This window comes from Antechinus flavipes, chromosome 4, assembly GCF_016432865.1.
Source record: "Antechinus flavipes isolate AdamAnt ecotype Samford, QLD, Australia chromosome 4, AdamAnt_v2, whole genome shotgun sequence".
NCBI lineage: Eukaryota > Metazoa > Chordata > Mammalia > Dasyuromorphia > Dasyuridae > Antechinus > Antechinus flavipes.
The window spans coordinates 393,317,952-393,343,852 of NC_067401.1; the positions used below are offsets into that span (position 1 = coordinate 393,317,952).

The 25,901-nt window shown below is 33.4% G+C and overlaps 1 protein-coding gene across 1 annotated transcript in view; it reads right to left on the reverse strand.

Annotated features, from left to right (window-relative positions):
- Positions 1 to 14,092: 14,092 nt before the first annotated feature.
- The window catches only part of LOC127562765 (complement factor H-like), a 118,011-nt gene continuing 106,202 nt past the window's right edge, over positions 14,093 to 25,901 (reverse strand). The window contains exons 20-23 of the mRNA XM_051998718.1: positions 24,792 to 24,968; positions 18,480 to 18,662; positions 15,571 to 15,781; positions 14,093 to 14,345 (exon numbers count right to left, since the gene is read on the reverse strand). Of these exons, the coding sequence (XP_051854678.1) occupies positions 15,585 to 15,781; positions 18,480 to 18,662; positions 24,792 to 24,968 (557 nt within the window). The 3' untranslated portion in view covers positions 14,093 to 14,345; positions 15,571 to 15,584. The remainder of the gene's footprint in view (positions 14,346 to 15,570; positions 15,782 to 18,479; positions 18,663 to 24,791; positions 24,969 to 25,901) is intronic.

The window sequence follows — 25,901 nt, forward strand, 5'->3', positions numbered from 1 at the left end:
TGGTATACTGTTGACTGGCACTAGTACACATAGTCAGAGTGCATAATACTTTTTCTGTAACACTTTTGATGCAAATAAGCTTGACCAGGTCCTTGTTGCCTAGAAGAAGTGGACTGATCTGGAGTGACTGATAAATATACTAGGATGCAGTCCCTGATACCAAGGAAATTTTGCATTTAGCCTTGTTTGATTTATCAAAAAAATGGTGCATTTGTTAAGAGACTCCAGATCATCTTTTCTTGTGTCTCATAAATTATACATTCCTTAGAAGCTACAAGCTAACCAGCAATTAGGCTATTATTGTCAGGATAGAGCTGACCTTTTAGGGAATGAATAAAAATGAAGCTTCCTTTTCTTAGGGCCAGATATACATATGTATATATACTTATGATATATACATTCATACATGTTCATAAATATACATATACATTTGTATAAGCACACACCTATTTACAGGTATATATGTATAAATATAACATGTTACTCTAACAGATATACACACATGTGCTCTAACATTCATTCTGTATGAATGAATATGTCCCTATTGTGTATAAATTATCCAATAAAACATATTCAGCTCAACCTAGTGCAAGGTTAAATTTATGTTCCTCACAATCCTGAACTTGACTCTTTGTGGCTTTAGAAGAAGAAGAAGAAAGCTGTATTCCAATTAGTATGGGGTTTGAATTGATAGAAAAAATGGTTTTGTTGTTTTTGTTTGCTATTAATGGCCATTTTGACCTCAGTCTTAGATCTGTATAAGATTAACACTTTCATGTGGGTTACACAAAGCCTGTACATTTATTTCCCACTTGCTTCCATTCTATGTTGTGTAAAGTTGAGAAGCATTTATGTCTCAGAGATTTGCAAAAGGTGATCATGAAGTTTCCTAATTGATCATTGACTTGTTATTCAGTAGATATACAAAAAGGCCACTTTTCTTACCTCTTCACTTTGACTGAAATGTATGGATTGCTTTAAAATGCTTTCTGAGAACTAGGTGGGGGAAGGCCAGCAAACTCCATTCCCCCATCTGTCATGGGCACATCTGTTTCTGGTGTATGCTCTTTCTTTTGCTCAAGTGAATAAGCATTTTGAGTTGAGAATGTCTAGTTGATCTTGTGTTTCAAAAAGTCTGTAGGTTTGTGACTACACTAGCAGAGGCAAAAATGAGATATGCTGGTGTGGAGTATCTCTTAAAGCACCTAGGCTTATGGAAGTGACCTTAGGGACCAATTAGTCCAAACACTCCATTTTACAGATGAGGATACAGATCTAGGAAGGTTAAGTGACTTGAGTAAGGTCACATAAGTGCCAGAATCAGAATCTGAACTAAAGTTTCCTGACTGAGATCCAGAGATCATTGTGCTGTACTGTGCTGCCTTGCAAGAAAAAAAAATAATCTGCATCAATGTAAAGGATGGATTAGAATAAGTGAAAGAATAAAAGTGGAAGGATAAAATAGGAGGTTTTGCTAATGGCTAACAAAAAAATACTAGAATCTTACATGTATTTCAGTGGTAGGTTTTAGAAAGCTATTCCATGGCCCTCACTAGTCTAAATGAAAGGTTTTATTTCTGTGGTGGAAAATGTAGATACTTGGCAACTGAAATTTCACATACTATATAGTATGTGAAATTTCACTTACTATAAGGTTCCAGTGAGTGGTAATATGGACAGAGGGCAGTGGGTCTTAATCTGGAGTCCAGAATTCAGAAATAGATAAATTTCAAGTGATCTGTGAACATGGAAGGAAAAATATTACATTATTTTATAATTTTTATTAGCTCCTGACTAAAATAAGCATTTCCTTTAATAATGAATGTAGATAAAAACCTATTCTGAGAATAAATCCATACTGCCAAGTAAGCCCATCACACACACACACACACACACACACACACACACACACACACACATAGGTTAAAAACTTCTGGCACATGACTACAGTAGTGAGAATAGAGAATGATAGATAGATCAGGAGAAAATAGTGGTAGAAATCTGGAGATATGTTAGAGAAAGCTCATATCTGCTCATGAGACCTGATTTGTTAAATTTTCAGCATGAACATTTAAATGGACTCTAGAAATTAACAAACACTATAAATTAAGACTGGTTTTGATGTTTTGTTGATTGTCTAGGTAAGAAAGCAATGGAAAAAAATACCAATAATGCACATGAAATTTAAAAGTATGATTTTTGTTTTAAAAAAGGGAGCAAGTATTACATCTTTACTAGCACAGAACTGGTGATAGAATCTAAGAATTAATCTGAGAGATAGTTTAGGTAGCACAGTATACAGAGTTTTAGGTCCAGAGTCCAGAAGATCTGATCTCAGACACTTACTGTGTGACTCTTAGCAAATCATTTAACCCTGTTTACCTTGGTTTCCTCAAATGCAAAATAAGCTGGAGGAGGAAATGGCAAACCACTCTAGTATCTTTGCCAAAGAAAACCTTAAATGGGAACATGGAGAGTTAGACTTGGCTGAAAATAACTAAATAACAACAGGAAGTAATCAATATAATATAAGAAATGAGGAAAGAGAAAAGTGAAAGAGTAATCCATAACTTCAAAGAGAGAAAATCTGAGTGAGTGGTAGTACTAGAAACAAAAAAGCCTGGGAACACGGTGAGGGGGAAATATAATAAGCTCTATTTAGGGCACATTGAATTTGAAGCGTTGGGTGAAATATTTGTGAAGAAACAGGTAATGTCTGGAAATATAGTTACTGCAAAGCTGGGAATAAACTTATGTTTATGTGTCTGATTAGTTATACGTTCACAAAGGACAGAAATTCTGGAGTTTCCCTTTAGTAACCTCATCTATCTGGTATTGTAATATGCAAGGAATGGCTGATATGCACAGATTGGGAGAAAGAAATTATATAATAAAATATATAATAAAATTATATAATAAATATATAATAAAAGTTGAATGGAGTCTGTGTTTTATTAATTATATTAGAATTCTGTGGCCCAATCTGCTTCTCAGAGTACTCTGCTAGTAATAGAATGGATGTTCAATCATTGGTATAGACAAAACAATCCTTAGGGTCTGGAAAACCAGGCAATCTATACAAACCTCTTCCTCTTCTTCACTTAGTGCCTCAAGTAAGAATATGTGGCTCTTAGTTATCTGTGCTAGAAAAACAACAACAACAACAACTGAGGCTCCAATATACTTAATTAGACTGAAAAGACCTCAGTTATTAAGGCAAAGCAAGTATAAAGGCCTCTACTCTTTCATGATCCCTAAATCTTGTAAATTATTATTAGTGTCACCTCTTCAAGGAAAGAGACTATCTCATATATGCAATTACATTTCCAGCACCTATTACAATAGGTATTTACTAGCAAATAGAAGATATTTATTAATAAATTATTGTAAATAAATTGGGTATCCAATTCTTTCAAGCTATTAGTTTTTAATATAACACTATAGTTATAAAAATGCCATCTGTGCTCTGTGGTGGTTGTTACAGGGGAGAACATAGCATGATTTGCTCCAGGCCCTGCATTCATAGTGATAACCCTAGAAATATATCAGTTAAGTAAAAACATCCTAAGATTAATTTGCTATCTCTAACAGGTACAAAAGATTGGGGAGTATCCTGTTAGATTCAACTCCTGAACATTCCTGGATTATCAGGATTTAGACTTCTCTGAAAACAAACTACATTGAGAGTAATGAAGCAATTAAATTTTAGGTACAGAGAAATAAAACATTCCTATGAAAAACACACCCTCATGTTTTCTTCTCTAAATTTTGTTTTTAAATAACTGAACTGTTGGTAGGAGTGCTCACAAGAATGAGACCAGAGGGTCATCCAAATATCCTGAAGATATTTAAAATGTTGATACAATATTTCATACACATATATACATATTACATGTACATTACTACAAAATTGAATATATGATATATGCACACCTACATTATCTGCTTCAGAGAAATATCTTAAATTTATAGCAAACAGCCTATTATAATAATATAGGATAATAAATTTATATTAACTTTTAAAATCTTTTTTACTTTTTGAGATTTAATTACTTGAGTGACTTTTTTATTTGAGCAAAATATTTTGTTTTATTTTATGTTTGAGGAAAAAAAAAGTCAGTTGAGAGCAAAAGTGGTTAGCAAAAGTAAGGCAACATCTGGCACATTCTTCCTATTTCTATTTGTAAGCTTAAAAGCCACCTAAACAGTCCTTAATTTGGGAGAGGGTAATAAAGAGAGATCTGTTTAGTTTTCTGTTTAGTTTGTCTTCTTCAATGTTTTAATGGGTTAATGATCTCATCATGCAAATATCCCTTTTGGCATTGATTGCAACCTATGTGCTTCTGTAGATCTTTCACAGAGCATCCATTAAATTTATTGGGATCTCTCAATCTCTCTCTGCATTTCATGGGTTCTGAAGCAGCACTCAGATTATCCACCTATTATCCTTTATTCTTGTTTCTCCAGCAAATATGTGTCTTGGATCTCCCACAAACTCTATAGACAAATTCCAAACAGAATTTATAGAAAGGTACTTTACTGAGTTGTAATGAGATGTTTCGCCTAATAAAATATCTACATGTGGGTATTTGTGTGTGTGTGTGTGTGTGTGTGTGTGTGTGTGTGTAAGTTTGATTTGCATATATTAGTATCTGTGAAATTAAATAAAAAGGCAAAGAAAATGAGGAGACATGAGAACTATTCAATATTTTCTTTTTAAAACATATCAATAGATAGTTTTCAACATTGACCCTTGCAAGACCTTGTGCTCCAAATTTTTCTCTCTCTCCCTTTCCTCACTCCTCCTAGATGGCAAGCAATTCAATATACATTAAATATGTGCAATTCTTCTATACATATTTCCACACATATACATATGTGTCATGCTGCACAAGAAAAATCAAATCAAAAAGGGAAAAAAAGAAAAAATAGCAAAAGGCAAGCAAATAACAACTAAAAAATAAAAATCCTATGTTGTGACCCACATTCAGTCCCCATAGTCCTCTTTCTGGGTGCAGATGGCTCCCTCTATCACAAGACCATTGGAACTGGCCTGAATCACCTTACTGTTGAAAGAATCCATGTCCATCAGAATTGATCATATATAATCTTATCATTGCTGTGTATAATATTCTCTTGATTCTACTCACATCACTTAGCATCAGAGAACTATTATTTTTGAATAAATATATTAAATATATTGTATAATGAATAAGTCTGATTTTTTTAGAGTGATCTATCTAGAAATGGATGGGACTCTTTAATCTTTACATTTTTATGAAGATATAAAGGTGTCAAAGAAACTCAAAAGCTTTGAATATGACAGAATGAAACTTTACTTGAAATAATAGTATAAAATGGAGATAGAACATCAGAAAAATCTAGGCTTAATTAAAACATACCTTGAAAAAGTTATATAAAACACATCTGAGAGAATTGATTTTCTGTCTAACCTACTATGCTCTCAATGGAGCTAAATGAAATCTCTGAAAACAAAGATCAGATTTTCATCCTGTTCCTAAACAAACATTTTTTTCAGTAGTTATTCATCTAAGTTGTATGTAATTTTCCTTATTCATTTCTTTATGTACTATATGTGTCTCTGAAAGATGTAGAGAATACATATTTACATGTTATAATTAATAATAAGTGTTCAAATTTACATTTTCCAAAGTAATCAAGAATATAAAAGACATTTCTGCAGTAAAACTGTAAATTACTGTTACCCACTTCTATCCACAATGCAGGGCAATAACATATGATTAGACGTGGAGACTACTAACCCTGAGTAAATTATTTCAGACTCTGAATGAGGGAATGGAACTTCTCAACTCAATGGGATATTTTAAATCAGAGATAATCAAAGTAAGCTCCTTTGGATGTAGAATGGATGGAGTGGGAAAAGCACAAACAGAGGCAGAGAGAACAGTAGCATTGGAGGACATTTTTTAATGCGAGCTGGAAAGAGAATTGGAATGATTGAGAGCTTCTCCTAACTACTCTGCTTATTGAGAAAATTCTTCTGGGAGATGATGGAACTGCTTTTTCACAAGGCACTTTAGAAATAAGATGAACTACCCCACTCTCTGATTTTCTCTGTATTATTATTGTTGAACTTTTTTTTATTATTACTAGGCATTTTCCTGTTCTTTTAAATAGTTTGTTCACTGTTTTGATATAACTTTAAATTGGATTTCTCTTGATAAAGATAAAATTTGATCTCATTTATTTTATTTGAGTGAATATTTTTCTTTGCATGAAGTTGAAATGGGGAGGGACACCTAGTGGTTCCCCAATTCATATATTAAACAGGTCAGGGATTTTCATCTTGGGGAAAACTATTATGGAATTTTTTTTCTCTGAGCAGTAGTTCTAGAATTATATTATGATGTTTTAATAAGAAGAGTTATGCTGATGTTTTAATAAACTCCCCAAAAGATCAGAGAGGAAAGCTATTAGATTTGGGTCAATTCATTCCAACTTAAAATTTTAAGTAGGCTCTTTGCCTGTAGCAGAGTAGATTTAAAAATTGATGCATGAGGCAAGAATCTACAGCTCTAGAAGTAAGAGAATGAAGAAGGGAGAAAGGAAGTATATGACTAGAGATAAGATAATGCCCAAAGCCAGCTACTGGCAGGAAATAGGGATATTCTTAGAGTAAATGGCCTTTTTAATTATCAAAAAGGAAGAAGGAAAGTTTTCCTTAGCTAAATCATTTTCTATAGCATAACCTGCTGGTTACACAAAGACTTAAGGTGCTCCACAATTTGCTTCATACCTGCTTTTCTGGATATGTTTTTTTCTTTTCCTCCCTTCATATAATCCAAGATCTATTTTAATTGAATTCTTACATATTCCTTGATTTTATCTTGCCCTCTTTATTTCTGTGCATTTACATAGGTTTTCTTTCATTTCTAGTTTGGGTTGTAGATTAGCAGTAATACTCATTGAGCAGTAATTTAAAATCTTAATGATTCTAATTTCCAAAGTAGAAGAAAATGAAAAGAACACAAACTCAAATGCTGAATCATGAAGTATACATATTTAGAAGGACAGATGAGGAAATGAAGTCAGAAAATGAGATTGAGAAATAAAAGTATGAAACAGGGGATTATAATGCTTCAGAAGCTAGATCAGGAAAGAGTTTATAGATTCAAAGGATAGAGGAAAAACTCTTGAGAGCCCCTTGCAACTATTTTCTCCATCTTTCTTTTACTCATTAGAAATGGTCCTACTTCTGGGCCATTTTCCACAATCTTATTGAAGAGGGGACCCTAGAACTCAGAAAATCCTTGAAGATTTTCTGAGTACCAGGATCCCCTCTTCATTATCTCCTCAGATTTTAGAATCCGTTATATGCTGTTCCTCCCCTTCTGTTCCCTCCCCCTACTACTTTTCTCAGTCTTGGAGCTGATCAGGTTCAAAGTTTTATTCTGTGTGGGCTCTGTTCCTTGTAGTCATACTGTGTTTCCCCGATAATAAGACACTGTCTTATTATTTTTTTGGACAGGAAAAAAAAACACCAGAGGGCTTATTTTCAGGGGAGGGCTTATTTTAATGAACATTGACAGCAATTTTAACAAACAGGTAAATGTGAACAAAAAAAGTACCTTTATTCAATAATGATCATGTCATCTTCTTCAACAACATTGTCATAAGTGTCCGTACCCTGAATTCCATCCTGGATGTCTTGCACCTCTATTTCCTTCAGAAGAAGTGGACCCATTCTGTCATGTCCAGCAATATAGCTCTCTTTAAATGAACATATCTTGTCCAGGTAACCTGCTCGTAGTGCCTTGGTGACACAGCTGTCAATAATTTTATCCCATGACTTCTTCACCCAAGTCACAACTTCTTGCAGACAGGGCTTCACAAAGTTTCCATGCTGATTTCTTTCCATTCTATTTTCAATGTAGTCATTGACTTCCATGCGCAAATGGTCCTTGAATGGCTTGTTTATTGCAATATCAAGGGTCTGGAGATAGGCAGTCATTCCTGCAGGAATCATTACTTGATCTATTCTTCTCTCTGCAAGGAAGTTCTTCATTTCTTTACCGCGATGAATGCTGGCTGAATCCCAGATTATCAGACCTCTTTGGTTACCTCATATAACAAGTGGCAGCATTAAATCAACCCACTTTCTTATAACGGCTTGTGTACACCAGGCTTTTTCGGTTTCAAGAACGTAAATGCCTCATACATGTTCAATCTTATCTTTCTTGCCCTTACTGATGATTAGAGGTGTGGCTTTCTTTCCATCCAAATGAATTGCCAAAACACAGGTGATCCGTGCAGACTGAATAATAAAACTATGACCATCAGTCCTTCTTTTCACTACATCATGTCCCTCAATAATGTTTTAACCCCATCATGCTCTCTGACTGCTCCTTCTATCCTCCATGATGCCCCCTGAGTTCTTCTTTTATCCTCCATCATGCCCCTTCACTCCTGCTTACATACCGGGTTTTTATGTTGTCCTGCCTCAGCTCTCCTCTGCGGCACTGCTCTCAATGGTGCCAGCAAGCAAATCACTGGGGAAGAACAGGATGATGCGCTCACTGCTGCAGCTCTGATTAGATGCAGCTCGGAGCGCGGCCTGCGTTTCACCTGGGGGGGGGGGGAGGGAAAGAGGAGGAGAGGGACGGTGCATACAAATGGTACCATAATGTAGCGTGTAGTGCAGGGGATCACCTTTACTACAGTAGCAATCTCAATAGGGCTTATTTTCAGGGGAGGGCTTATTTTAGAGGAATCTTACACAGTAAGGGGAGGGCTTATTTTCAGGATAGGTCTTATTATTGGGGAAACATGGTAGGTTAAGCCCTAAAGGCAATGACTAAAGATGTAATTTTCCCTTTGGATTTCAATGGATTAACAAAGTGTTCCCTATTGATATGTATAAGTGGGGTGGTACATATGTCAGAATTGAAGGCTACTGAACTTGTCTTGAGTTTTGTTTTGTTTTGTTTTTGAAAGAATTGGCTTGCAGTGATTTTTTTTCAGCTCCTCTTCTAGCACAGTATTCTCACTTATCTCTAGTTGTGGTGGAAGAAACTATGTTTTACATTTCATACACTCCATCAACTTTCAGGAATCTCCTCCCAACACTCCCAAATATAATCTGCTAGATTTTTAATAAAATTGATTGAATTACATTGTCCTCAAATAAAGCTAGAAATGTCATACACTTGCTTTATGAAAAAGATTCAAAATTAAATTTCATCTTATAAGCATGAAGATAATATATGGTATAAGTAAAAGACAGGAATACAGGTAAAGTTTGTTTGTTTTTAGCAGTAGCCATGGCTGCTATCTTGTGTTTCCCTTAGTGATCAAAAAAGTGCCAGGGTTACACCAAGACCTCAATAGATCTATGATCACATGGTTGTGAATACTTTCTCAGTGGTATAGATTTCAGTTTATCAAATGTCTTCTTATTCTGTGCAATTCTTCTTCATAGCTTTGCTCATTTTTGATAATCTGTGTGAATATGGACTTTTTGTTTTTTGGCAAATTTTGTATGTAATAATCTGATCACAAGGATAGTGTTCAATACTCACTACACTTAAACAAATGGGGAAAAATGATTAAGATTATAAAATTCCTTGAGAGACTGGGTAATATATTTTAACATTTCCTACAGCAGTTAGACAATGAATGATATGTTTAAAATAGATGAAAAATTGTGTAATAGAGACCTAAATAAATTCTTTTTATTTTCTAGAACAGAAACTGACTAAACAGTCTCTTTCTGTAGTAAGGAAAAGAGATAGTTGCATTATTTCTCTGTCCCTGAAGTTACTGATTGTCACGGACAATTCAATACCAAACTATAATGAAGTGCCTGGAAAATATGTAAAGACATGAAATGGGAAGAGGGAATTTATTTATAATTTCATTCATATAAGGAGCTCCTGGGTGAGAAAATCTTTCCTATCAAAACAAGTCAGGACTTTCTCTGCTTCGTGTAGCTCTAGAGTTGCTTAGTATGCTGAGCAGTTAAGTTCTTCTTCCAAATCACACAACCAATGTGTGTCCAATATAGACCCTGTACAAAAGTCTTCCTGGCTTCAAGTCTAGTTATCCACTTTATACTTACACCTCTCTTGAAATCATACAATAATAAAAATATTTCTTGAATAGATACATAGCAGAACTTAGGGAAAAAGAGACCTTGGCTATACAGAGTAAGACAGATGAAAAATTTTGCAGATAGAATTGATAGGATTTGGAAATGGATTAGATGAGACTAGTTTAAGAGAAAATGAGTTGGGGATGATTACAAGATTGAGGACCCATACAATTGAAAGCATAATTAATGTTATAGCTTGAAATATTCTTTTTTTGAATCAAGATTATACTCAATATTGTTGGTTAAGTCATTCTTGGATGCAACCCAGCTTCTTTGCTTTTTAAAATATCTTTCAAGATCTGTGGTGTTTTAGTGGAGAAACTGCTAGGTCTTGTGAAATCCTGACTGCATTTCCTCAGTATTTAAATATTTTTTCTGATTGCTTGTAATATTTTAGGAGAAGGAAAATTAAGTATAGAAAATGAATTCATTTGGGAGTCTTTAAAAATCTTGAAAAAACATTCAACTGTCATTTATTAAGCACCTATAAAATGTCTGCATGGTGCAAAGTGCTGAGAATATAAGGAAAAGCAAAAACAAATAATCTGTCTCCTAAAGGAGCTTACAGTTTACTGGGTAAGAGTATATACAGATAATATACAAACAAAATATTTGCAGAATAATTTGGAGAAAGATAGGAAAAAATTAATAAGATTAAGGGGAAATAGGAAATACTTCTTGAAGAAGATGGGACTTTAGTTCAAACTATGAGACATCTGAGTAGAGCTGTCCACAGGCAAATGTTTATGAGACACTTGATTTCAGGAAACAGATTGATAACAGATATATAGATCTTCTAAGCTTTCCATAAAACAATAACTTATCTAGAGATATAAAATTTCCCCTAATAATTACTTTGGCTGCATCCCGTAAAATTTGACATATTGTCTCATTATTGTCATTCTCTTGGATGAAATTATTGATTGTGTCTATAATTTATTGTTTCATCCACTCATTTTTTTAGGATTAGATTATTTAGTTTCCAATTAATTTTTGGTCTATTTTCCCCTGGCCTTTAATTGCATGTGATTTTCATTGTGTCATGATCTGAAAGGAATATATTTACCATTTCTGAAATTTTACTTCACCTCAAGTATAGTGGATGGACTTTGCCTCAATCAAACTGAAGCCTGGGAAAGAATCTTACCTTAAAAAGGTCATTGTATCTGGGACAATCCTTTGGTACCATGATTATGGATCTCTGATAATTGAATTATTTCTCTCTAGCTACTTATATATTTCTTCTTGGTTTCAGAAATTTTTGGATTTTAATGTCATGTTTCTGGGAGTTTCATTACCTCTTTCAGGAGGTATTAGATAGATTTACTCAATGTCTGTTTTACTCTTTGGTTCTAGGATATCATGACAGCTTTCTTTTTTAATTTCTGAAGTATGATGTCCAGGTCTCTTTTTTGATCATGGTTTTCAGAGAACTCAATAATTCTTAATTTTCTTTCCTGGATTTATTTTTCCAGGTTAGTTCCATATTTTCTTCTGTTTTGTAGTTGTTCTTTTGATTTTGCCTGATTGAGTCTTAATATCTCATGTAGTCACTGGTTTCTATTTGTCCAAATCTAATACTTTAGGAGTAATTTTCTTCAGTTTTTTAACCTCCTTTTAAATTTGATCAGTTTTACTTTTTAAAGAGTCCTTTTTATTTTTTGCTCATCTTTTCCAACTTAATTCATTACTTTTAACCTTGAACATTGCTCCAGGATGGAAAGGATATTGTTTCAAGTTTCTTCTGATAGAGCATGCAGACTATGGTTATTCATTTACTGCTGCTCTGCTGCTACTTAAGTTTTGCAGGGGACCATCCTGCTATGCTAGGACTACCAGTGGCTGGTGCCTTCCCTTGCCTTTTCTAAGAGGGTTATATATGTGGAAGGACATAAGTGTGAGGATGCTGCTGGTGCTGGTGCTGCATGGTGCTGCTGTGTGATGTCTAGGAGCTCACCTGGTTTTGTGATAAGGGTTGGCCTGGTGTTGGCAGCGACTGTTTGCCCTTTGCTGTGCTGAAGCACATAGTAGGAGTTGGTGCTGGCTTCTGGTTGCCCACCTAGTACTATGTTTTTGCATATAGGGGTCTCATGCCAGGCTTGAACTTGTCTGGTGTTACTGGAAAGCAGGGGTTTGAGTCAGGGTGTGGGAGCCAGATGCCATATGGTGCCTCAGGCTTCTGGCTTAATAGCTCAACTGTAAGTAAAGGTGGTAGGGTGAGCCAGCAGTATGGGGGAAAGGACTCCTGTTTCACAAATCTCCAAAAGTATACTAAACTCATAAAGTCCTTTGGTTCTGTTCTTCTATGTTACAAATCTTTATTTCAAGAAAGCAATCATATCTCTCAAAATCTTTGACTAGATAAGTGTTCTCAGTTCCTTTAATTAATGACTGATTGGAAGTCAGAATCTTGATGCCTATCAATATCTTAGTTGGACAGGTTCCAGTATATTATTGTACTTCATATGCATAGTGTTCAAAAGTGAATACAATATTTCAGATGTAATCTGAACAAGACAAAACACAATAGGTTGAAATGATAGCATTTCCTACTTTCCTTCTATTAAAAAAGTCTGAAGTGTCTATATAAGTTGTGAAAAAGGTAGTAATTTACATTGGCAGAAGGAATAATTCACTGGAAATTGCCCAAACTGATGAAGTCACAAATCTGTTCAAAAGAAAATATCTCAATTAGCTTTTATGGTAGCTAAATTACATTGCACATTTCCTCAGCCTCTACTCAGAATCCATGGTTATTTTCCAACCTCAGATACAATTCAACAATTTCTTCCACAAAATCTCCTTATATAAGTCTCCCTTTCTCAATTATTTTGTATGATCATTTGCTTGCTTGTAATAGTCATCTTCCTTCCCCCTTCTGCTATATTTTTTAAGACCAAGATGTTCTTTAATGTTTGCATCCACATTGCCTATACAGGGCTTTGCTCAATCCTTGTCAAATTGAATAGAAACATATTAAACTAGCAATATATTTAAAAATTGAACTATTTCTATTCAACGTACAATCTAGATATGTATCTTCTTAATTATCAGTAAATATTGATGTTTTTGAATCTCAGTTTATAGATTTAAATTTATTTCTATTACATTTAATTTGAATGGATTTAATTTGATGGTCAATTAAGCCAAGTATTTTCAAAATCCCAGTTCTCTCATTTAATGTGTTAAATAGAAATTTGATAAATATTTGTGTCCTTAAGTGAGTGACTAATAAAAAATGGTGCTAAACATATGGCTGGATTTATCCCTGAAGCATTCACCTGGAGACTTTTCTTCTAGCTGATTGCTACCATTCATAATTAGTCTTTTGTCTAGGAATTCAACCAGTTGCAAACTTAACTAACTCAACAATTATGTGATCCCCAATTCTCTGTCTTATCTCCAAGTATCTCAGGAAGGACTTCACAATGTTTTGCTATGATAAATAAGGCTGAATAGGCCTTACTGGCCTAGTAACCATATTAAACAAAGGAATTCTATTAATCTTATATTACCTATTTTTCATGTAGTCATTCTCTTTTTGTGATCATTGCTTCTGTTTCTAGATAATCCATAATTTCTTTCTGATGATACGTTAAAATATTTTGCTAGGAATGGAAGAACATTTTCCTGGCTCATGACTTGTTGATTTCATACATTGAATTTTTTAAAACTGGGATAATATTTGGGTTTTTTTCTGAAGCATCTTTCTTTGTCTTTATGATCTTCTGATGATCAAGAACAATCATTAAACATTTTAATAAAGAAAACACTGGCTTGTTTAGATAAAATGAGCACTTGAAAATTAAATGTAACCAAAGTTATTGCACACCCCCAAGACATACTTATCTTCCTCTGAAGACTGCTAATCTTTTGGATTTAGTACAGAATAAACACCCTGAAATTTACTCCATAAGCATATAGAGAAGTTATGACTCCAGGTAGTTAAATAACACAGAGTTTTCTTAAAGTGAAGATTTTATTGATACTTAATGACTGTTTCATTCTTTAGGTTTGTGCTTTAAAAAGTGAACATTTCAAAGTCAGAAGTATATTGAATGAATGATGGACCATCTGAGTAAATACAATTAAATCAAAACATTTATCACAATGTAGAAAGTAGTTAAATAGGACAGGTTGAAGCTGAGCATTTGTCACAGTCATGATTTCCAAATGGTAGTAAGAATCCTGCATTATCTCCATAGCTGAGTTCCTAAGGAAATAATATAACCAAAAGCAAAAAAAAATAGTAAGTGGATGAAAATATTCCCCATAAACAATCAAAGAATTTGTATAGAGGAATGGTGCTATAAAAATGCTTCAGTATTACATTTTTGAAAAACAAAACATGTAGAAAGTTTTGGAAAGGCAGAAGACAGAACTGTTTGTTCAGGACAGATTTGTTTTAATTGATTAAAGGAGATTAAAGAAGTTTCTATTAAAAAGAAATTCTCTAAAGATAGCATAAAGTTTGGCAAAAAACAGATTGTCCTTTGTTTCCTTCCATTTATACCTGGCCTATATCATTGTTTCTTTAAATGGGTCTTGACATATTGATATAGAGTGAAGAAACTCTAGCAACAGTGTTAAGAGAAGTGGTGTTAATTCCATTATTCTCTTCTGTATGTTGAATACTGTCTCTCTCTTTCTTACCATTGCCCCATCCAATCGTTCCATTCCCTATAGGACTTTGAAAAGTTTAATAAACACAACTGCAAACTGTATACAATGATGGTTCATATTACAATGAAGGTGTCACAATCTCTTAGCAAAGTTAAACTAATTAAATCATTTTTTGACAAAGGGAAAAAGAGTTGTAGAACCCATGTTATGTCTTCTGATAATGAGAATTTGTTAATGCTCTTTTTTTTTTTTTTAAGTGTCAGGACATGGGAAAGATCGTCAATCTTTGTCCTAGAGATTTTGAAAATAGGTCAAATAATAATCTCTTAGATTCTTAGAACTGAATTGGGTGGATTTATCATCTCCACATCTTTTCATCCTGATGATAACATTGAAATATTACAGTAATAATATAGAGAGCTGAAACTCCTGAGTTGTTGCACTGAGGTTGGTTCAAGCACTTAGGGCTAATTACTGATAGACAATACTCTATGGGCATGTGCTTGGGGAATGGCCCTTCCCACTATCCTCTGGCTCAATAATTGGGGTATACAGAGAATTGTAGGAGGGACTAGGGGGTGGAGTCAGACTAGCAAAATCACTTTGGCGGTGGATGAGAAAGAAGGAGATCCTGCCTCCATCCTCTTCACTTCTACCCCTAAAGATCAAGAATAAAGACTAAGGACTTTTGCTTATCCTGACTCCAGCTGATTCTAAGATATCCTGGGTGTTAACATGGTCATCACATAATAAGAATATCAACAAATAACAACAGAAGTCATATCAGAAAAGGTTTGAAATAGTTTAAAACTCACCATAGTGAATTCTGTTATTCACATCTGGGATAAATGATTTCCCCTTCTATACACACTGTTCTTAAAGGAGGAGATCCTGAAGATAAACGATATCCCCTTTTACAACTAAATTCAGTCTCTTGTCCTGTTTTTGAATAAATTTTTTTAGTTTCTCTCCATCTAAGTTCTAAATTATTTTCCTGCATCTTTTCTTTTGATATTGTACATGCCTCTGAAAGATAAAAAGAATATGTTACAAGTGTTAATAACTGTGTACTACTTTACATTGCAAAATAATTGGGAATAAAGAACATTTCTACAGTGAAAAATGTCATTTTCCCATTCAATTCTATCCACAATGCTGAACAATAAGACACTAAATTCTGAATAATTATTCATAATCAGAACTCTGACCAGTCTTGGTAAGGGCCTTTTTTTCTGTCCTCAACATAAGATGTGCTTCCTTTCCATAAGAGTCAAGTGACTACCTTCACTGTGCTTTTCAGTCCATACCTAAATTGGATTGGGCAAAAAAGACAGGCCTTAGGAGAGGGTAGGACAGCAGGGTCATTGGTACTTTTGGGTTGTTCAGTGGTTTAATTCATGTCTAACTTTTCATGACACCATTTGTAGTTTTCTTGGGAAAAATATTGAAGTTGTTTGCCATTTTCTTCCCCAGCTCATTTTGCAGATAAGGAAACTGAAGCAAACAATATTAAGTGATTTTCCCAAGTTACTTAGCTAGTAACTGTTTGAGGGTGGATTTGAACTCACATCTTCCTGACTCTAGGGCTAGAGCTCTATTCATTCCACCATCTAGCTGTCCATGTATTAAGAAATTTTGGGAGACAGAAAAGACAACAGGACACTCTCTTCATATTTCAGATTGTCCTTAGAATTAATCTACTTGTTTTTCATACCCACCCAAGATCTTACCAAACCAATTGTGCCCCAGATGCTAGGAATCTTTATTAGTGCTTGGCAGCTTTTACTTGAAAATCATTCTTGCTAATTTAGGACAGATATTCCCATTGTCACATATATTGCCCATTCCATATTCTCTCACATTTGGTTAGATAGTCTTGAACCAGGTAATTATCTGAATAAACTGTGGTGCCATTTTAACAGTCTTATTCTTAAATGTACTTGGCTTCTTTTAAATAACTGGATACGGATAGAATTACTGATGTGATAGAATTACCAAATTACCATAGGTTAAGCCTGATACCAGGCTTAACTCTGGGTCAACTTCAGACAGATAAATCCTTCTTGTAAGCAATTGGATTTTGCCTGGTGGATACTACTAGAAGTGATGCTAAGAATGTGTAGCATAATTCATTACCAGAGAAGCTTCTATATATAATTTCATGTGTTCATGCTTTAGTCTCTTGGAGGAAATGCTGCCTTTAGCAATAAGGCAAGGAGAGAATAAAGGGATTCAATAAGAGCAAAAAAAAAAGTTACAGATTTTAGGGCATATATTTAGAAAATTTGAAGAAAGAAAATTAACCAAGAACACATGGCTACTCAATATTATCCAGATAGAAAGCTTAAAAAAGCACTTTCAAGATCATTACTAAAATAAGAAAAAATCAAGAAAAAGAGAAATAACATAGATTAAAACTTCAAAATGTTTCATATACTTAGCACTAATTTTCCAGGAGACATGTATGACTTATATGAACAATTATCATTAAGAATTACCTAATATTAATGCATGTAAATGATCATTAAAAGCAAAATTTTCAAAAATTGATATAAAATATAACAATATCAATCAATCAAAATGATTTGATAAAATGAAAAAAATTCTCTATAAGAACAAGTGAAGAAGAATATAAATTGGGATTATGAAAAAAGAAAAGAAGAATTGTATCATCGGATAACATATAGCAAATAAGTTATTTCCAAAATTATTTAATGCTCAATATAAAATAAATTTATTTAATACTCAATAAAATAAGTGTGGAACAGAATAGCTCATTTACATTTAGAGATATAAGACCATTTCATGTGTGTGTGCTTTTTTTTTTTGGGAGGGGGGTTGTTCTATATAGTCAGCATGTGTCAGAACCTTGTACCAGGTATTATAAATATCATCTGTGTCCAATGTCTTGAATAAACTATTTCCATCTTTCTTCCTTGGTGTTATGTCCTTTCATAATTTCCCAGAAATATATCACCATTTCACTATTTTTGGTGTCCATACTGATTTACAAATAATCAATGGGAATTATGAATACAGAGAAAATAGAAAACAAAATCTCAGAGAATATCTATTCTTCACCAAATATGTGCAATAATTATCTTCATAACAACTTTGAGAAGTGATCAGATGGCTTCCTTGGGAAGTGACTGTTCCAAAATCTGTCTTTTGAAGACAATAAAATAATTTTTTTTGAAATTTTGAAAATGAAATAAAAATCAATCAAATTTGCATTTCCCTGAGTAACCAGCAAAGTGCATTAAAATTGTATGAAGTATCTTATACATTATGCTGTGTTAAAATTTAAATGGGTAGTAAATGATCTTAGGGGGAGTTAATTTGGTCTCTATTTTCAAATATGAAAGATAAAGAAGATTTCTCCTTGAATATAAGGGGAAGGAAACATATGATTTCTTTTTCTCTTAAATTATCGATTCCAGCAATGAGGACATGATCAAATTGGAAGGAAAACCCTGAGCCACAAGTCTTTAATAAAAACAATTCTTAGCATCATGGCAGAAGTTTATTATATTGGATTCATTGGTCATGACAACAAGCATGGGTACCCATATATTTCTTGGAGGTTTACCACTGAAGTTTGTTTTGTTTATTGAGATTTACTCACCTATAATACTATCCTGTGACATTTTAAGTATAAATGCCAACTAATCAGATTCTTTATTAATGACATTTTCCTTATGTACTAAGTCTATTTAGCACATACCTAGGCATGTTGGTTTCTCTGTCCATTCTCCATTTTTGCATGTCACAAATTTGGAACCCCGAAGCACATAATATTGTTGACATCTGTACTCCACTCTTGATTCTGGAGCATACTCAGGTAACAAGAGAGAGATGGTGTCTCCATTACTAATAGATGGAGGTGGTCCACATTTCCCTGTTTCCTCTGAGAATGAATTTACAGATAGGAGATAGAATAAAAACAAGAAACATGAATTTGATCACTATCCCCTCTCCCTCAGTTTCTCAAGGTAGTTAACCCTGCAGCACATGTATTTAAATTCTAATTTGCATCAAAGTGATTTTTGTATATGACTTACTCTCCACCCATAATCGATGTACATCGATTATCTGTCCTCCATTTCCACATATCCCATCCTGATTCTCTTATATGATCTAACACTCATCTTTTGTAAATGGCTATGAAGTCAGTCAGTCAATAAATATTAATTAATCATCTACTATGTCCAAATCATTATATACACTGCTAGATAAAAGAATAAATAGGGCCATCAATCAAAGGAAAGCATCCATGAAGATGAGAATTCTGTTTGGTAAAGAAAACTAATGGGGCAGTTAGGTGGTACAGTTGACTGAATTCCAGTCCTGCTGTCAGAAAATCCTGAGTTAAAATCTGGCCTCAGAGACTTTAGTAGCTGAATGACTGTGTTTAAGTCACTTAAACCTATTTGCCTCAGTTTCTTCATCTATAAAATGAGCTGGAGAAGAATATGGCAAACCATCCCAGAATTATTACAAAACTCCCCAATGGGATCAAGAACAGTTGGATACAGTGGAAAAATGATTAAACAAAATGAGGAGTAAAAAAGAACAGAAAACCTGAAGGAAAGAGTAGTGTTAAGAATCTTAGACTTCCTTATTTCTAAAATTAGCCTTCTATCTAAGTACACATTGCAAAATCTTAGATTCCTACTTTAAGCCAATAACAAAGAATTCATGATTTTCATTTATCTTCATGGAGAATGAAGATAACACAATGTAACTTTTCTCAGAAGTTCTGTCTTTTTAAAATATACTTTGTGATGTTCAAAAAATTAAATAAAGAATTATCCAGGATCAGCTGAATGTCATGAAAGCAGGAAAAACTCCATCACTTTAATTGCTTGCTCAAGGACTAGTTATCAGAAAGGAATGAGTAACAGCAAGTTTAGTTTCAAGTCAGGAGAATAGGCCTTTTTAGTTATTAACTTAAGTCACTCAGATAATCATAACAAGTAAAAAATAATAACAAAAACTCATTGTGGAAAGAATTGGAATGATGATTTTTAAAATATAATATTTAAAATAGATTAATGATATAAATAGACTCAAAGCCAAATACTGTAACTTGTTACAGGTCACATATGTTGTAGCTAGGATTTTAGGACTTAAAAAGCACTTTACATATCAGATTTGATTCTCAAAACAATACTGTTATTATATTATTATTTCTTTTTTTTTGTATATAAGGCAATTGGGGTTAAGTTACTTGCCTAGGGTCACACAGCTAGCAAGTATTAAGTAATCTGAGGCCAGATTTTAATTTAGGTCCTCCTGATTCCAGTCCTGGTGCTTAATCCATTATACCATCTAGCTATCATTATTATGTTATTTTTTAAAGTCACCATTTTACAGATGAGGAAACTGAAACAGCAAGATAAAGTGTCTTGCTAAGGATCACACAACTGTGTGATGCAGGATTTAAATTCAGGACTTTCTGACTCCAGAGCTTGCTTCTATAATACATAACAAGTATGTGCCTCAACTAATAAATTCAGAAATTTGAAACAGAGTGAGGTGACTGAGATGAAGAATAAAAAAGTGGAGCACTTCATTTGAAAATACTCCATAGGTGTTTTAGACCCTTTATCACTAGATTATAACACTACAAGCTCCTCTCATGAGTTGTTGTTTTCAGGAACAATATTAGTTCTAGAATTAGAATACTAGTTCATAGAGTTTGTTTTATTTCTGTAAAAATCAGTGCCTGGTCTTCAAACTTGATGAAGAAAATTATAATTGGCTTAGGTAGCATAAGACCACTTGGTAATAGCGCTACCATTGTGACAAATACAGTGTGGTTTTGTATCAACAAATAAGTAAGCACACTCAGCAACTCTGTCATTATTTACTCAATACACTATAACTTTTATCATATTTCAGAAAGAAAGTGGAGGAAGAGAGGAAGGAATATTTGTAGTGCTGCTTTTTCCACCAGGGTCCTATGAGCACTGGCTGCCAGAGTCTTGCTACTGTGTATAAAGAAATATCTTAGAGACTGTAAATGAAATCAGAAGCTGTTGGTGAATTTGTTTTATAGATTAAGCACCAGCCAATTGTTTGATCTGCTCTGTGTTTAACATTTTAGGTAGTTTACATCATATTCCAACACAGAGAAATGCATTATAACAGGAAAAGCCAACCCCCCCAAAATAGTTGCTCAAAGTCACTATATCACATCAAAAGAGGGGAAAAGGTTTATCTGCTTCACAAATTTGCTCTCTTTCCTACAAAGATATTTAGCTCTGTGCTCAGCATTCCAATGAGATAAACAATAAATTCTGGGTTTTTAAAAATCTGTTTTTTGTCAGAAGTTGCAAGGAAAGCCCATAGTATTCAGGGTTATCACCTTGAACTCCTCTCATGCTTTCTCTATAGGATCAAATATAAAATCTTTTGGGAGCCCAAATCATTCATGATATTCCCTCTCTTACAAACATTTGTAGTTTTTTTTAACTTTACCTCCATCCACTCTATGATTCAGTGACAGTGATATCCTTGCTGTTCTTTTGTTCTCCAATATATTTTCCCAACAAGTAATCCTCAGTTATATGCAGTTTTTTTAACATTTATTTTTAAACATTTTGAGCTCCAAAGTATTTGCCTCACTCCCTCTCACTCCCTCACTCCTTATTTCAAATGGAATTTCTATTTCTATCTCTTGCTTTTGGATTTTGTTGGTAATATATAAATATGCTGAGAATTTATATAGATTTACTTTATATACTGCAACTTTGCTGAAGTTGTTGTTTCAACTAGTTTTTCCATCGATTACCTAGAATTCTCTAAGTATACCATCATCTTGTAGAATGTTCTCTTGTCTAAAATATAATTGTTCTCTGAGAGCAGGTTTCTTGGGGGGGGGGAGCTTCTGGAGGCAGCCTTAATTTCAGTTCAGTGTAATAATCCCTCAAATGCAGCCAGGAGTTAAAGTCCAGTCCTTTATTATCTCTTCCAAAGTAGCCCAGTTAGCATTTTTAGAGGCCTATCTCTCTCTCCTTGGTTCCAAGAGCTCCTTTGCTAGTCCTTTGCCTCTTCCAGCTTCTTCTGAATCCAAAGCCTCCAACCCACACAAAGGTGATATATATGGAATGAATTGACTCCTCCTCCCAGAGTGGGATTGTGGGTTCTCTGTGATTTGTGAATCTCCTCCACTGAATGCTGACTTGTGAATCTTCCGAAGTCTTTAGTTGACTTGTGGGCTTCTGACTTGAGAATCTCCTCGACTTGTAAGTCTCCTGACTGAATCCTGACTTATGAATCTCCCTGAATGCCTATCAATTCCAGGGATTTAGCAGCTTGTAAGAATCATAACAATCTTGTCTGCAAAAAATCTTACTTCTTCATTGTCCATTTTAATTCCACCCATTTCTTTTCCTTTTCTTTTTGCTTTGATGGCATTTTTGGAACAATATTGAATAATAGTAGTGATAGTGGCTATCTTTGCCTTACCTCTGATTTTATTGGGAGGTTTCTAGCTCAATCTCATTACAGATAATGCTTGCTGATGATTTTAGATAGAAATTGTTTCACTGCCTCCTTCACTTGAGTTTAAACTCTCACCTTCAATAAGGAACCTTTATTTCCTTTTGTTATTGTCAATAAATCCTGTATATATCTTTTTTTTACATAGTTGTTTATATGTTGTCTCCCCCATTAGGATGTGAGCTGATATCAGAGATTATCTTTTTCCTTCCTTTATAGCTCTTAAAATAATGCCTGGCATATTATGGGCATTTAATAAATGTTGAGTGTTCATTCATTGGTTGCTACCTTTCTTACTATGTTACTGTTCAGGTTTTAAAGTCTTTTAAAAATTAGGAAATCAATCTAAAACAGGATGATTGCAAAAAAAAAAAAAAAACAGATTCCAAGGGGTGGTAAAAAAAATTGGATATAAGTCAAAGTCCAAAGATAGAGAAGTGAATTATTCTTCATTTATCTGCTATATTTGTAGCTTTCCTCTGCTTTCATTTATTATCTGTGAATTGGGAATATGAGTTCTATTTACCCCCCAATTATTATGGGAATTGAATGAGAGAATATACTTCAAAATGTTATGACAGAGAACAAAAGTTATGCAAATAGGTGTTATTACCAAACTGGGAGGTAGAGGGAAAGATAATCCATACAAAGTACAGAGGGTAATAATAAAAAAGTAGAAACTACTGGCTTCTGCAATATCAGATAGAGGATTCAAAGTGTGAGAATACAAAAATATGGCTCAGGTAGTAAAAGTGATTTTCAAAAATAATAAATAGTTAATTTTTAAAATGATTAATTATTTCTTCAAAGTCATTACTTATTAGCAAAATCAGAGAGATGGGAAGATAGTTATGGATTCATGGACTTTCTATATAATATATGATTAGAAAAAGTCTCTATTTTCACATACACATAAATATATCATTATTTATCTATATCTATCTATATTTATATCTATCTATATAGATATAGATATATAGACATAGATACATATAGATATATAAATATATATATTTAACATATAGCTTGTATATATGTGTGTATATATATATGTGTGTATATATATATATATATATATATATATATATATATATTCTTATAACAAAATGTTAGTGACTTTAAGGAGAGCACACTATATCTCTAGGCTGGTGATTGTTTACTATGGCACTTCCAGCTCAATATAAAATAAAGTTGCTAAAGATTTCCCTGGTCATTGACCTAAATGGGTATTTCTTGCTCCTAAAGAGTCCAAACATAGCTCCGTCCTTCTAAATTTACAAGAAGGAATATTGCAAACAGAAAATTTATATTTTCCAACAAAACCTTTTTAAATATTTATCTCACATAAGGCCACTCAGGGCCCTCTCAAGGAAGGAGGTAGTCAAGGTACTTTTATTTCTGTTCCTCAAATATTACTTAATTTCCATCTTATATATTTGTTGGTGTTGTTTCTTACTAAATTGATATACCCCAATCCTTGGCCCCTTCATTCAACTTTGCTTGTTCAACTCCTTTGTCCTTTGGATCCCCCAAGGCCCACAATTAATGCCACCTTCCCTATAGAATCTTTTCTAATTCTTTTCTCTACAATCAATTTCTTCCTGCTCTTGAGAAATACAGAACTTTATCTCCATCATTCTGGTTTCATATTTTGCTATGTATTAAAATTATAAATTTCTAAATCATTTGAACTGAAAAAAAGACTTTAGAGGTAATTTAGTCTAAGTTTTCATTATATAAAAAATGAATAAAATGAAGACAAAGAGGTTAATAAATAAGTTCCCAAGTACATAAAACTCATGGTAGATACAAGTGAGCCCATCATGACAAGCAGCCTTCTTACACTAGATTTTCATTCTTCCCTATGGCCTTGGCATTTTGAAGATCATTTTGCACTTTTTTTTTTCCACTTGGTCAGTTCCTCGAAGAATCTCCATTTTAAGGCAAGTACCTAAATTATATTTAGTTATATTTACTCCTTCATTCCTTTTTTCCCCCCTCCATTCCTTTGTAAACTCAATTCCTGATTCTTCAGTCTTTTATTTCCACCATGCCCATTGGATCCCTTGCCCCTTTGATTTCAATTTCTATTTTCCCTCTTTCTTTCATGTTCTTGTCTTCCCCATTAGAATATAATGTCCTTGAAGGCAGGGATTATTTTTCTTTTTTATTAGATTTGTATTTTCAGTGCTTTGCTCAATTATGGGCACATAGTAACCACTTCTGCTGACTTTCCATTGCTATCCTATTACTAAAATCCCCCCCAAAATGTGAAGATGAACTTATTCTTTTTGTTCTCATACCAAATAGGCATCCAATAATTATTAACTGAGAGTTATTTAGTTAACTATAACACAGTGGTGGGTCCATTCTCTCCAAAGGATCTAGTTTGAAACATAGTTGCTATATTTTAAAAGTAATATTTACATGAAACCTCTCTATTTTTTAAAATAATCATGGCAAATCATATACTTCATTATCCCCCTGATACTTTTATTTATTTATTTTAAAGTAAACTATCTTACTATACCTTTGCACTGAGGAAGTTCTGTCCAGGTCTTATTTGTACAAGTTATGTATGATTGTCCATACATTTTAAGAGATCGAACACACTTGTAACTCACTCTGTCACCAGGTTGATAACGTTCCTTTAAACCACTAATAATTTCAGCATTTTCAATTTGGGGTGCACTTTCACAAGATTTATCTAAAAAGGACCAAAGAAGTATAGCTCTAATTAATTTTGAAATTAGTTATTAGACATGAAGGTCTTTGGAGAGAGAATACAGTTTCCCACATTATTGAAATATATGAAAAGAGTTTTGAAGGCAAATAGAAAACCCTGGACATGCAAATAAAATCTACAAAAAAAGTAAGCAAAAATAACAAAGAAAGTAGAAGAAGACATTTTATAGTAGGTGTATTCTTTATACAAGGTTTATAGAGAGACAGATAAAAATCATACAGAATTTGAGAAATTAGGAACTAATTACAATATGCTTTGTTTTGGAGGCCAATGAAATACTAAAGAAAGATTACAGAATCTATTAAAGAAGAGATGACATCATTATCAAGAAAGAATTGATTTCAAAATTTATAGATTCAAAGTCACTCTCTAACATTATGCCAAATTGTTGACCAGAATTGAATCTGCAACTATATTACTTTCCCCAGTTTTATAAAGTGAAAGTTTTATCCTATTTTTCATGAGCAGTAAATTTGTGAAATTTTCCATATTTCCATGCTAATACTATTAAGATTAAAAAAATCTCAATAAGTAACTAAAAAGTATTTGTTAAATAATTATAATTATCCAAAAATGTCCATTTGAATCTGGAAAATAAGCTTTTGTATTCAGAACTTTTTTTAAAAAAAATGGAAAGAAAGCACACTAACTTGGGAGTCTTAGGTATTAGGGGTCTAGATGAATACTTGTCATTGTCAATCTAGATGATTTTAAGGATTTAAGGATTTTAGATTCCTCTCCAAAGGATGGACATTTCACCTATATTTGATTAAAATGTTAGAAAAGCAAACTGAGAAAGTAAAGGAAAAGTAGAAAAAATAGAAAGGTGCTAAACCTGATTTCATCAGGACTTTTTTTTTTGGCAGATCAAATCTATTTAACATTATTTTTACA